The 12,972-nt window shown below is 46.8% G+C and overlaps 1 protein-coding gene across 1 annotated transcript in view; it reads right to left on the bottom strand.

Annotated features, from left to right (window-relative positions):
• Positions 1 to 12,972, bottom strand: part of LOC131849082 (bromodomain and WD repeat-containing protein 3) — a 36,956-nt gene that overhangs the window by 9,219 nt on the left and 14,765 nt on the right. The window contains 17 exon segments of the mRNA XM_059199069.1: positions 161 to 367; positions 1,105 to 1,318; positions 2,424 to 2,786; positions 2,866 to 3,006; positions 3,082 to 3,672; positions 3,752 to 3,994; positions 4,050 to 4,198; positions 4,415 to 4,511; positions 4,809 to 4,905; positions 5,383 to 5,517; positions 7,457 to 7,581; positions 8,766 to 8,954; positions 9,936 to 10,027; positions 10,068 to 10,108; positions 10,110 to 10,336; positions 11,669 to 11,758; positions 12,512 to 12,752. Coding sequence (XP_059055052.1) covers positions 161 to 367; positions 1,105 to 1,318; positions 2,424 to 2,786; positions 2,866 to 3,006; positions 3,082 to 3,672; positions 3,752 to 3,994; positions 4,050 to 4,198; positions 4,415 to 4,511; positions 4,809 to 4,905; positions 5,383 to 5,517; positions 7,457 to 7,581; positions 8,766 to 8,954; positions 9,936 to 10,027; positions 10,068 to 10,108; positions 10,110 to 10,336; positions 11,669 to 11,758; positions 12,512 to 12,752 — 3,242 coding nt within the window.

Genomic DNA, 12,972 nt, shown 5'->3' with positions numbered 1-12,972 from the left:
GCGTGCGTGTGCATGCATGCGTGCGTGCGCTTACGTATGCGAGCGTGCTTATGCGTGTGTCCGTGAGTGGGTGTGTGTGGCTGTGCATGCGTGCCAGCGTGCCTGCGAGCGTACTTGTGCGTGCGTGTGCGTGCGTGCGTGTGCGTGCGTGCGTGCGTACCCTTGGTGTGCGCGTGGAGCGGCTCGTCGCTGTCCCAGGAGTCCTGGCGGGCGGCGCGGTGCACGCGGCGCGAGGTGGCCGCCAGCGGCTCCGACGACGACCCGGACGACCCGGACGACCCGCGAGACCCGCGCGACCCGGACCGAGCGCCCGCGCCCGCCTGCTGCCCGTCTACCGGAGCCACCGTTTCCGCTTCCGTCGGTGAGTCTGACAAACAAACAGTACACAAATTAATGTTGTAGATATATAAGTGGCTGAGTTATTCGGTCTGGGATGAAGGGTATTGTTAGTAAAGCGGATTTTGACCCATTGCTAGCAAACTACCATGTCAGGTTGACCTCCACACGGTTGCCGTTGGAAACCATCGTGATAAATTGTAGGTAAATTTATCACAATTTGCTAACTGACCTGATCTCATCTAATCGTCCTCCACTGGTGTTGCCAGCGTAATCCGTTAAAGAAAGCGGGTGCACCATTACATTATCATACACTAAACAAACAAAAATACAGTTGAAGATACAACTATATGTGATAATTATTTCGCAGCATTAATATTTTTTTAAGATTTTCATATTTCACCAAAAATCACATTTGGTAATTAGACTTACTGAGATCACTCCTCATTACGCTGTTACATTATCAGAATCTTTTTTATTATTACATAATACATTAGTATCTTTTTATAGTATTAGTACAATCCCAACATTGGTCCTTCGAGCCGGATTCAAACCAGCGACCTATGAATCTACAATCTATGCACACAGATTTGAGTTGTGCACACACAGATCTTGCTATCAGTATGCTTTTATAGAATTAGTACAATCCGAACATTGATCCTTCGGAGCCGGATTTGATCCAGCGACCTATGTATCTACAGTCTATTCAGACTATATCCCGCTCTCATATACATATGTGAAACCTAATTAGCTATAATGTATACATACTTTGTGCGGCGGCCCTGGTCGCGCGGCGCGGCCGGCGAGAGCGGCGGGTGCGGGGCCGGGCTGCGGGCGCGCGCCGGCCCGACCGACCGGACCGACCGGACCGACCGGACCGCCCGGACCGGCTGGGCCGTCCGGCCCGGACGGGCTGCTCGGGGGCAGCGCGCGCCCACAGCGCCTCGAACAACGACGACAGACGGACAGTCATCGAGTAGATCTACACACAAAGTATTATTATAGTAACTTAGGGTTCACATCAATATTGAAGAAAAATCCAATATTTTAAAATGATATTAAAAGGTAGTTTGTGTTTAGTACTAATGAAGTACCCAATGGAAAGATTATTACAAATATTGTAAATAGCGCCATCTAGTATTTATAGACCGACCTACTGCACTTTGGTCTATAAATACGGAGGTCGGTAGTTGAATAATCCTTTTTCGTTGGGTGATTTACGGCATTCAGTCATTGGGCTCCCTAAAATATGGTCGAGTGCAGTGAAGGCTGGCCCATCCGTCATACTCGTGAACGAGTGCTGCTTGTAGGGACTGGTCTGCTCTTATCACCACAATTGATTTAATCTTATTATATATTTATATTTGACCCAAATAAATTAGTGCTGGTTGGTAATTTGTATTCACATGTTTCGATTAGTAAAATGTAAACTTACAAGGATTGTTTAAAAGAGCAACACAAGTTTCTTGCTCGTTCTTCTTGTGATGAGACAGCTTTCCCAATGAGCGGTAGACAAAAAAAATGTTATGACTATTCAAAAGTGCTTAAATTAAGTTTATTTGAATAAATGATTTTCTATTCCATTCAGTCGAGAAGCGCAGGGCGCGGCTACGTGACGTGACGTGACGTCACGGCCGGTGTACGTACCCGGCTGCGCTTGTTGGTGTTGTACAGGCGGCTGTTGGCGAACACTCGGCGCACGTCGCCGGCCAGCGCGGCCACGTGACGTGACGTGACGTCACGGCCGGTGTACGTACCCGGCTGCGCTTGTTGGTGTTGTACAGGCGGCTGTTGGCGAACACTCGGCGCACGTCGCCGGCCAGCGCGGCCACGTGACGTGACGTGACGTCACGGCCGGTGTACGTACCCGGCTGCGCTTGTTGGTGTTGTACAGGCGGCTGTTGGCGAACACTCGGCGCACGTCGCCGGCCAGCGCGGCCACGTGACGTGACGTGACGTCACGGCCGGTGTACGTACCCGGCTGCGCTTGTTGGTGTTGTACAGGCGGCTGTTGGCGAACACTCGGCGCACGTCGCCGGCCAGCGCGGCCACGTGACGTGACGTGACGTCACGGCCGGTGTACGTACCCGGCTGCGCTTGTTGGTGTTGTACAGGCGGCTGTTGGCGAACACTCGGCGCACGTCGCCGGCCAGCGCGGCCACGTGACGTGACGTGACGTCACGGCCGGTGTACGTACCCGGCTGTGCGCTTGTTGGTGTTGTACAGGCGGCTGTTGGCGAACACTCGGCGCACGTCGCCGGCCAGCGCGGCCACGTGACGTGACGTGACGTCACGGCCGGTGTACGTACCCGGCTGCGCTTGTTGGTGTTGTACAGGCGGCTGTTGGCGAACACTCGGCGCACGTCGCCGGCCAGCGCGGCCACGTGACGTGACGTGACGTCACGGCCGGTGTACGTACCCGGCTGCGCTTGTTGGTGTTGTACAGGCGGCTGTTGGCGAACACTCGGCGCACGTCGCCGGCCAGCGCGGCCACGTGACGTGACGTGACGTCACGGCCGGTGTACGTACCCGGCTGCGCTTGTTGGTGTTGTACAGGCGGCTGTTGGCGAACACTCGGCGCACGTCGCCGGCCAGCGCGGCCACGTGACGTGACGTGACGTCACGGCCGGTGTACGTACCCGGCTGCGCTTGTTGGTGTTGTACAGGCGGCTGTTGGCGAACACTCGGCGCACGTCGCCGGCCAGCGCGGCCACGTGACGTGACGTGACGTCACGGCCGGTGTACGTACCCGGCTGCGCTTGTTGGTGTTGTACAGGCGGCTGTTGGCGAACACTCGGCGCACGTCGCCGGCCAGCGCGGCCACGTGACGTGACGTGACGTCACGGCCGGTGTACGTACCCGGCTGCGCTTGTTGGTGTTGTACAGGCGGCTGTTGGCGAACACTCGGCGCACGTCGCCGGCCAGCGCGGCCACGTGACGTGACGTGACGTCACGGCCGGTGTACGTACCCGGCTGCGCTTGTTGGTGTTGTACAGGCGGCTGTTGGCGAACACTCGGCGCACGTCGCCGGCCAGCGCGGCCACGTGACGTGACGTGACGTGACGTCACGGCCGGTGTACGTACCCGGCTGCGCTTGTTGGTGTTGTACAGGCGGCTGTTGGCGAACACTCGGCGCACGTCGCCGGCCAGCGCGGCCACGTGACGTGACGTGACGTCACGGCCGGTGTACGTACCCGGCTGCGCTTGTTGGTGTTGTACAGGCGGCTGTTGGCGAACACTCGGCGCACGTCGCCGGCCAGCGCGGCCAACGTGACGTGACGTGACGTCACGGCCGGTGTACGTACCCGGCTGCGCTTGTTGGTGTTGTACAGGCGGCTGTTGGCGAACACTCGGCGCACGTCGCCGGCCAGCGCGGCCACGTGACGTGACGTGACGTCACGGCCGGTGTACGTACCCGGCTGCGCTTGTTGGTGTTGTACAGGCGGCTGTTGGCGAACACTCGGCGCACGTCGCCGGCCAGCGCGGCCCCGTCACGGTACGTGACGTCACAACCGGACAACGAACAACGCGGCTCTACTGGGACATGAACAGGCGGCTGGTGGCGAACACTCGGCGCACGTCGCCGGCCAGCGCGGCCACGCACGAACGTGACGTGATCATCATTACGGCTGCGCTTGTTGGTAGTCTGTACAGGCGGCTGTTGGCGAACATCCGCATGGGCCAGCGAACAATCCAGAACATCATGACGTCACGGCCGGTGTACGTAACAGGCTGCGCTTGTTGGTGTTGTACAGGCGGCTGTTGGCGAACAGGCGCACGTCGCCGGCCAGCGCGCCACGGTTCGATTCCTGACGCGGCCGGCACAAACATTTGTATTCATGAGCTTGATTATTTGTACAGGCTGGGTGTTTAAAAAAAAAAAATCTATGCGCATATGTATCGCCGTTAGCGCGGCCAGTTATACCCATAACACAAGCTTTGGATACAGGCGCTTGGCGAACACTAAGCGCGGCCACGTGACGTGGGACTATCGTGTCGCCGGCGCTGTGTGAATTGTCCTGAGATTATTATTATTACTACAAAGAAAGTATGTGTAGAGCATGGTGGGGGTGGTCACCTGGCGCCATGTCGAGGCTGACGGGTCGTGTGAAGGGCTCCGCGTCCGCGGAGGCCATGAGCTCCCGCAGCAGCTGCGCGCACGTGGCCCGCCACCCCTCCCCGCCCCGCGCCCGCCGCCCGCCCTGCGCACGCACACAACAGGCGGCTACTTGGCAAATTAATCCGACTCGAAGGATTAAAATATGAAAATACTTCTACTACCCGCGGATTCACCTGCGTGAAGTTTACAGCCCAAACGTTAGTATATTGTATAGGCTCTATTATTGTAAAGGTTCACTAATATCAGTAATTTTAACACCTACAAACTGAGGCGAAAGGGGATTGCTAATGTAGACTTCTTAATACACTGTCCAACTATGAAACATATCAGAATATAATAGTAGAGTGCATACCTTGGCGGCGCTGGCAGCGAGCGGCTCGTCATCCGACGAGTGGTAGGAGGCGGCCAACTCGTGGTACTTGGCCAACACGTCCACGTCCTGCCACGAGCTACAACAATGCATACAGTCATTCACAAATCCGTAAATCACCGTGTGTGACGAATGTGATGAGTGTGACTAGTGTGGTTAAGTTGATGAGTGTGGATTTTGTGATGAGTGCAAAATACTTTGCTATGCCTATCAACTAATTAATGTATAGGCATATGAGGAAAATGTGACGAGTGTGGTAATCATAGTGAATGCGATATACCTTGTAATGTTCAGTAACATGTAATATTTAAGACTATATAGCAATTGTGACAAGCGTGGTGTCAGCACCTCAGTGTAGCTGTAAGCCGACATGGTACTATACATATACACGATTACGTGTGTCTGTAGATAAACAATGTGCCGTTTGTGACGAGCGTGAGTAGTGTGACGAGCATGGTAGATATAATTGATAATATTTATTATAACTGGAGAACATCAAGGAACCGTATATGATGAGATTGATGAGTGTGACGAGTGTGGTGGTGGTGGTGGTAACCTGATGATGTGCAGCAGCAGGTCTGTAACAAGGCGCGCCTGTCGCACGATGATGGCGTGCGGCTCGTTGAACTGCTCCGCGTTGGTGGCCAGGTACCGCACGTCGAACTGCGCTGCTGCCGCCCGCCGGTAGAACTGTGGCACAAACACAAACACAAACACAAAGTTAGCACAGACAACTTGTAATAACAAACACAAACAAACTCATAGCCCAAGAGCCCACGACTGACAGACATTACGTCATTTTAAAAACGTGAAAGTTGTTGTATGTGTGTCCCCAACACAATATGGTAAGAACGATCCCCAAACATGAAACCTGGATCGTGGTTCCTTTGGCACCTACAAACTGGTAACAGGTAACAAAGGTGTAAACATTTTCATATCAAATTCGTTATTTTAAGAAACTTCATATTTTCATATATTGTTCGTAGCATTATTATAACTTGCGCTGTTCATTGCCAGACACTTGGTGTGGTTCCAACCCCCCGCCGGACCCCCCTAAACTATACTATTTTAGAAATAAACTTACGTCATTTTAATAAAGCTGAACTTTATATATATATTATTGAGAGAACTATTAAACTGAGTTTTCTAAATTGCCAGACAGTTTTCTTGGTTCGACAACGAGCAGAGCAAGTTATAATACTGTTACGAGCAATATGTGAAAAAATGGAGTTTCTTAAAATAACGAATTTGATATGAAATTTTTTACACCTTTGTTACCTGTTACCTGCCAAAGCAACCACGATCCAGGTTTCATGTTTGGGGATCGTTCTCACCTGTGTTGGGGACACACATACAACTACTTTCACGTTTACTAATATGACATGTCTGGCCGTCGTGGGCTCTTGCTCTATCAACAGAGACAACTTATAATCCCATCAGAGAGAAAGAGGTAATCGTCGCCTACATACAGTGTGTCTGGTTACAGATTAGCGATAATTGACCCACGTATCCAGGGGCGGATCTACCTAAGGGTTTTTTGGGCCCAGGGCCCCGAAGATACAAAGGGCTCCCAGTCCCCACTGAAACGATATTTAGAATATAAAAAAATATCTAGAATGTGCAATCAGTCCATGCAAGTGCGCGTCTATCGAAAGAGAACGGAGAATTTCTAGTCGCTTGTTTTTAGTCGGTGTATTTTTTTAGTTGAGTAATATAATTTTTTATTTTTATTTTAAATCATCTTTATTTAAGTATAACAAAATCAAAAAAAATATATATACATCTAAGAGTACACAAACATAATTTTTTATTAGCGTTACACAGATAACAAGTCTTTTTAAACATATAACAGTACAAAAATAATATATATAATAAATGTGACGATCAATAATTAACTCTTTAAAAATATTTATGTACGGTTTGATAGATTTACCTACATAATACAACAATGAAACAAAAATAATATACAACTATATTAGAGCTACAATAACATTAATTTTGCCTGAGTCATGTCAGAATTGCGATTTGAGGGACCCCCTAGACTATATGTAATATTTTATAAATCGGTCGGTCATTTTAATAAAGCCCATAATTTATATATAATTATTGAGATTATTACCCACTATTCATTAAGAAAATAGTGATGGGGTAAAACGATAAAATAGAGTAATATAATTAGATGGGCCCCTAAGTAGATTTAGCCCTAGGGCCCCACAAATTCACGATCCGCCCCTGCACGTATTATCGTACGTTATATTTTACTATACAAAGAGTGGTCTCACCCCTCACCCCTCTGAACGAACGCCATTTTTAAATTTAATATCTCACACTTTTACGAGTTCAATGAAACGTATTTTTTCATGTTTTCATGTCGCCCCCATACACAAAAGTCTTATTTGAAAGCTTACGATATTTGCTTTAGCATTTAAAATAATTTTTGTTAAGAAAATACAAAATCTATATATATATATACTCAAAGGTGACTGACTGACATAGTGATCTATCAACGCACAGCCCAAACCACTGGACGGATCGGGCTGAAATTTGGCCCGATGCAGGTAGATGTTATGACGTAGACATCCGCTAAGAAAGGATTTTGATTAATTCCACCTAAGGAGTTATATATATTCATGTTCTCGAAGCGCGCGCGGATGGTGGCGAGGTCTATGGGGTAGGGTACGACGCGCGCGTACGAGGGATACAGCTGCAGGTCCACCGGGGCCACGAACGGCTCCGCAGCCGCCAGGGTCATCACCTGCAGCATCACCAGAACCATCATCATCAACAAAATCAACATACGTTTACAAATAATCAAATTCGAGACATTTTTTTATTACTACAAAATAAACAAATTAATAATACATGTATACTAGCTGTTCCCGCGACTTCGTCTGCGTTGCGTGGAATTTAACTATTTTTTTCTAAAATAAAAGTAGCCTAAGTTATTCCTTATCGGCTACCTGCAACATCGTTCGTCGACGCGCAGTCCAGCCATTTCAGAGATTAGCTGGAATAAATAGATAGAAAAAAAAATTAAAAAAATGTTATTTTGGTGTATGTACCGTATTTATATTCATATGCATGTAGTAAAAAACGATTATTTCAATATTACAAATTTTCAATATTCAATTCTATTTATATGTATAGATTTTATTTATTCATTTAATTCAGGCAACTAGGCCCATATTATAAATACCTTATAGACTAACATACATATAATATAATATTTAAAAACCAATACAACGATATTGTCTGTGTGATCACGGCACTGAAGACGGCAATCTGCCACGGTAGCGCCGATATACACACCTTTCGGCCAAATAGTCCTCTTTCATGAAGGTGGGTAGCAAGTCGGTGGGGACCAGGGCCACAAACGCTTTGAAACTCGCGATGTGACTCGACTTCAAACTGCGTTACTCTCATTTATATGTATAGATGAAATAATAACATATATCAGACTGATGTGCAGTGTATCCGTGAGGAGAGTAGTTTATTTACGACACATGTCGCGCGACAATGTAACGGTATCTGCGACACGTGTAACAATCCGATGGAGCTTGCGATACATATCGTGCGATAATGAGATAGCACCTGCGACATGTGTCGTGTGACAATGCTCCGGTACCTGTGACAGATGTCGTGCGACAATGCGGTTATGTGACTGCACCTGCTACATTTGTTGTGCGACAATGATATGGTACCTGCGACACATGTCGTACGACGATGTTCCGGTAATTGTGACACATGTCGTGCGACAATGTGACGGTTTCTTCTATACTTATCGTGCGCCAATGCAAGAGAATCTGCGATATATGTCGTGCGACAATGTGACGGTTTCTTCTATACTTGTCGTGCGACAATATAAGACAATCTGCGATATATGTCGTGCGACAATGCGAGGGTACTTCCGACATATGTCGTGCGACAGCGTGGGCCGACCTGCGACACGTGTCGTGCGATGGTGCGGCAGGCGAGCGCGCGGTCCCCGGCGGGCGGCCACTCGCGCGGCGCGGCGCGGTAGAGCGCGGCGGCCAGCTCGTGCGGCAGGACCCCCACGGCCGCCCCCGGCGACGACGGCAGCCGCGCCGCGTCCACGCGCTCCAGGTCCCACGCCGACAGCCGCTCCACCTGCACACACACGCGCGCACACACCTCAATACACTACTAATGAGTGCCTAGCGATTTCTATGTTGGTTATCGCATGCCTCTTACTTGTTATACTGTAATTATTTGTATAAAAAAAGACATCTATTAAAAAGAGCAACACACAAGTTTCTCGCTCATTCTTCTTGTGATGAGTCTGCGTTCCGAATGAGTGGTAGAATAAAAAATATGACTACTCAAATGTGCTCATATTAAGTTTATTTGAATAAAGATTATATCTATTTCTACATCACCATCGACGTCTAACTTCACTAAGTAGTATAAAACAAAGTCGCTACCGCTGTCTGTCCGTCCCTATGTATACTTTAATCTTTAAAACTACGCAACGATTTTGAATCGGTTTTCTTTTCTATAATAATAATAATAAAAAAACCAGCAAAAGCTGAGAGAATAATACGATAGAGAGAAGAATAATAATCTCATGACAATTCACACAGCGCCATTGTTAAATATCCCACTTTGAATATTGTCTCATTATTATAGCTGTTTGGGTTTGTTCCGTTGCTTTTGAAAAGGTGAAATAACTTTGGCGCCAAAATGTAGAAAATATTATAGAGATCAAAGTGAACTGTAGAGAAAATATATATATTGTCATATTTATTACATAAATACGTTATAACAGTTTTCAAAGTGATGTAATGTACAAATATATTTAATACAAATTAAAGATATATATAAGTTTAGTATAAATTACATCAAAATCAGTTTTAATTGTTAGTATAGAAGATTCCCTAATTAAACACCATCTAGACCCAAGTTAAGCTAGCTAAAGCTTGCGTTATGGGTCCTAGATAACTGATACAAATACATAGATATTATTTTTTGTACATACATATAAAACACCCAGACCGATACAAACAATCATACTCATGAATACAAATGTTTGTGCCGAGCGAGGAATCGAACTAGCGACTATCGACTAGTTGTGAATATGGCAACACTGACCTCGCCGTTGTCCCAGCGCACGCGAATGGACAGGAAGTGGTGGGCGGCTGCGGAAACCATAATATTATAGAGATCGGTGGCGGCGGTGGTGGCCGTATATATATGGTGGTGGTGGTGGCGGTGGTGGTGGCGGTGGTGGTGGCGTAATGTCCACCATATTTAAGGTCCACCAAATCGTCGATGATGCAGCGGAACCTATATCTTTAATCCCAGCGCCGCGCCACCGCCAGCTCGTAGTGCTGCCGCAGCACCAGGAAGTCGATCACGTCCGCCATGTCGTGGTAGCGCACCGTGAAGCTGCGGCCCCGGGGCGCCTCCAGCACGCAGGCCAGCTTCAGGCACACCACGCGCGGCGGCTTGATCACGTACTTGATGCCCACCACCTTCACCAGCTCGCACTCCTGCGCGCATCACATGTAACGCTTTGATGGATAGATAGATATCGATAAGTTCTTTATTCAACAATTACAAACACGTTGTACATGAGATACATTTTATAAATAGACAGGAAGTTTACAAATTAAATAATACAGAAATATAATATTACAAAATAAAATAAAAATGGTGGTGGTCTATGTGTCGCAATGATGAAGAGGTCCACCAACTCGTCGATGAAGCACAGATAACTCTGCAGCGCCGCGCCATATTCTGTTGGCTCCTGTAATTAAATACGATCACATCATATATACGTGAATGTTTATATATTACAATTCGAGCTCTTAAACAATTATACAATTACAAAACATTATACGCGCGGCGGCTAGATTAAAATGATGTGATGTGATGTTATACATATATTGTTAACCTATACATACGCGCATAAATAATAGCTTTGATGATTGTCACTAGAGTAATCTTATAGGGATGTTGCGGATGGAATTTATGTCACATCCGCGGATACGAATGCGGATGCGGATTTTTTGCGTCCCTACCGGCAATTGCGGATTTCGATTTTGTTTACAACAAAAAAATTTTTTTTTATTACGTTTTTGCGGACTTATTTTTATATACTGCACCAAAACTGATTCACATCATGTTTAAATTTAAAATACATAAAAACTACCAATGAAATTACATTAAAAAAATCATTTTAAGGGAAGCTTTATGGGCATATGCTCTATGCATATTACTCATATTATACATATTACTCACTAAACGATTACTTGAATGACGAGCGTGCATGGCAATAGTTGTTCATGCACTGGATTTTCATTTAGACATATGGACACCTATATAAGGAAATAATGTAAATAAACTGGCTTTTAAAAAAAAATTAAATTCAGTTTCTTGCCAGTTCTTCTCAATTGGATCTATATACTGAACTGGACGGTAGGGAAAAAAATTATAATGTAAAAACTTGACGTTCATAAGCGGCTAAAATGTCCTACATGAATAAATGATTTTTTAATTTGAATATGTATACAGTTTCCTATAATTCTAAAATACCATCCTGATCATCTGGATGAATGGCGGTCCTCCACAGTGCGGTTTTCTAGAAACTTCTTGCCACGCACAACCACATTGTGGAATCACCTTCCAGCAATGGTATTTCCGAACCGATACGATATTGAAACCTTCAAGAAAAGAGCTTATTCCTTTTTAAAAGGCCGACAACGTACTTGCAATTCCGCTGGTGTTGCGGGTGCTCATGGGCGGCGGTAATCACTTACCATCAGGTGAACCGCATGCTGGCTTGTCCCCTGTGTTGTAAAAACAAAAAAATATATACTGACGTGTACTAGTGTCCTCTCCCAGGGTTTGTCGCGTGGATTGATCTTGTAGAGGTCCTTCTCTGCCACCGCCTCGAAGTAACGCTGGTGGCCCTGCATATCACAACCTTATAAATACTGGGGGATTGACTGATGACTGGGGGACTGATTTAGTCTTATTGTATACTAGCTGCACCCGCGACTTCGTCCGCGTGGAATTTAACTTTATTTGTCTAAATTAAAAGAACTTGTCTAAAGTAAAAGTAGCCTAAGTTACTCCTTATTACATCAGCTACCGGCCAAAAAAAGTCCTGTTAAAGTCGGTCCAGCCATTTCAGAGATTAGCCGGAACAAACAGACCGGAATTTAAAAACTATTATTTGTCTAATTCATTAAAAAACGAAATATTGTCTTTTATTTATATGTATAGATTTATATTTGACCCACAAAAATTAGTGCTGGTTGGTAGTTTGTACTCACACGTTTCGACTTGTAAATGTGTAATCTTATAAGGATTATTTAAAAGAGCAACACACAAGTCTTGCTCGTTCTTCTTGTGATGAGACAGCTTTCCGAATGAGCGGTAGATTAAAAAAATTGTTATGACTATTCAAAAGTGCTTAAATTAAGTTTATTTGAATAAATGATTTTCTATGGTTAAATATGGACTGATCTTATTGCAGCAATGTACCATTTCAGAGAACCTCCACGCGGTTCCTCATAGACACCATCGTGATAGTATAGTGACATATAAAGTCGTCACCCAACAATATGATATCTGCAACACTGGATTAGATGGGCAACGGTGACCACTTTCCACCACCTACCGTCACCTACCCAGTTAGATAAAAAGAAACAGAGTCAGACCAGTCTGAAGTAGACGCACTCGTCGCCCATCTGCGGGTGGTAGGGAGACTTCCGCGGCGTGACGGCCGTGAGCCACTCGCCCGGGCGGTACGCCTCGGGCAGCTCCTCCGCCTCCGCCTCGCCCCCCCCGGGCCCCGCCGCCCCCGCCCCCGCCCCCGCCGGGCCCCCCGGGGACGCGGGCGGCGGGGGGCGGCCAGTAGCCGGACCGCCGCGCTTCGTGTTCGCCGCAGTCGGGCTGTATCTGTGCGGATGAGTTATGGTTGCTTGTTAAATCTAAATTTGGTCCTTCGAGCTGGATAAAACTGTGTATCCCTTGTACATTGCTTTGTAGTAAAATAAAATTATACTATGACGTCATGATAATTTGGTCCTTCGAGCCGGATAAAACTGTGTGTCGATCGGTTGGCTGTCTCTTTGGTTTTGCTTTGTAGTAAAATAAATAATAGTAATTTGAAGAATAT

This window comes from Achroia grisella, unplaced genomic scaffold (assembly GCF_030625045.1).
Source record: "Achroia grisella isolate CSIRO2021 unplaced genomic scaffold, CSIRO_AGI_Agris_v1 utg633, whole genome shotgun sequence".
NCBI classification, from domain to species: Eukaryota; Metazoa; Arthropoda; class Insecta; order Lepidoptera; family Pyralidae; genus Achroia; species Achroia grisella.
Note: the sequence above shows the minus strand (reverse complement) of the source record. Positions and strands in the feature narration are given on the sequence as shown.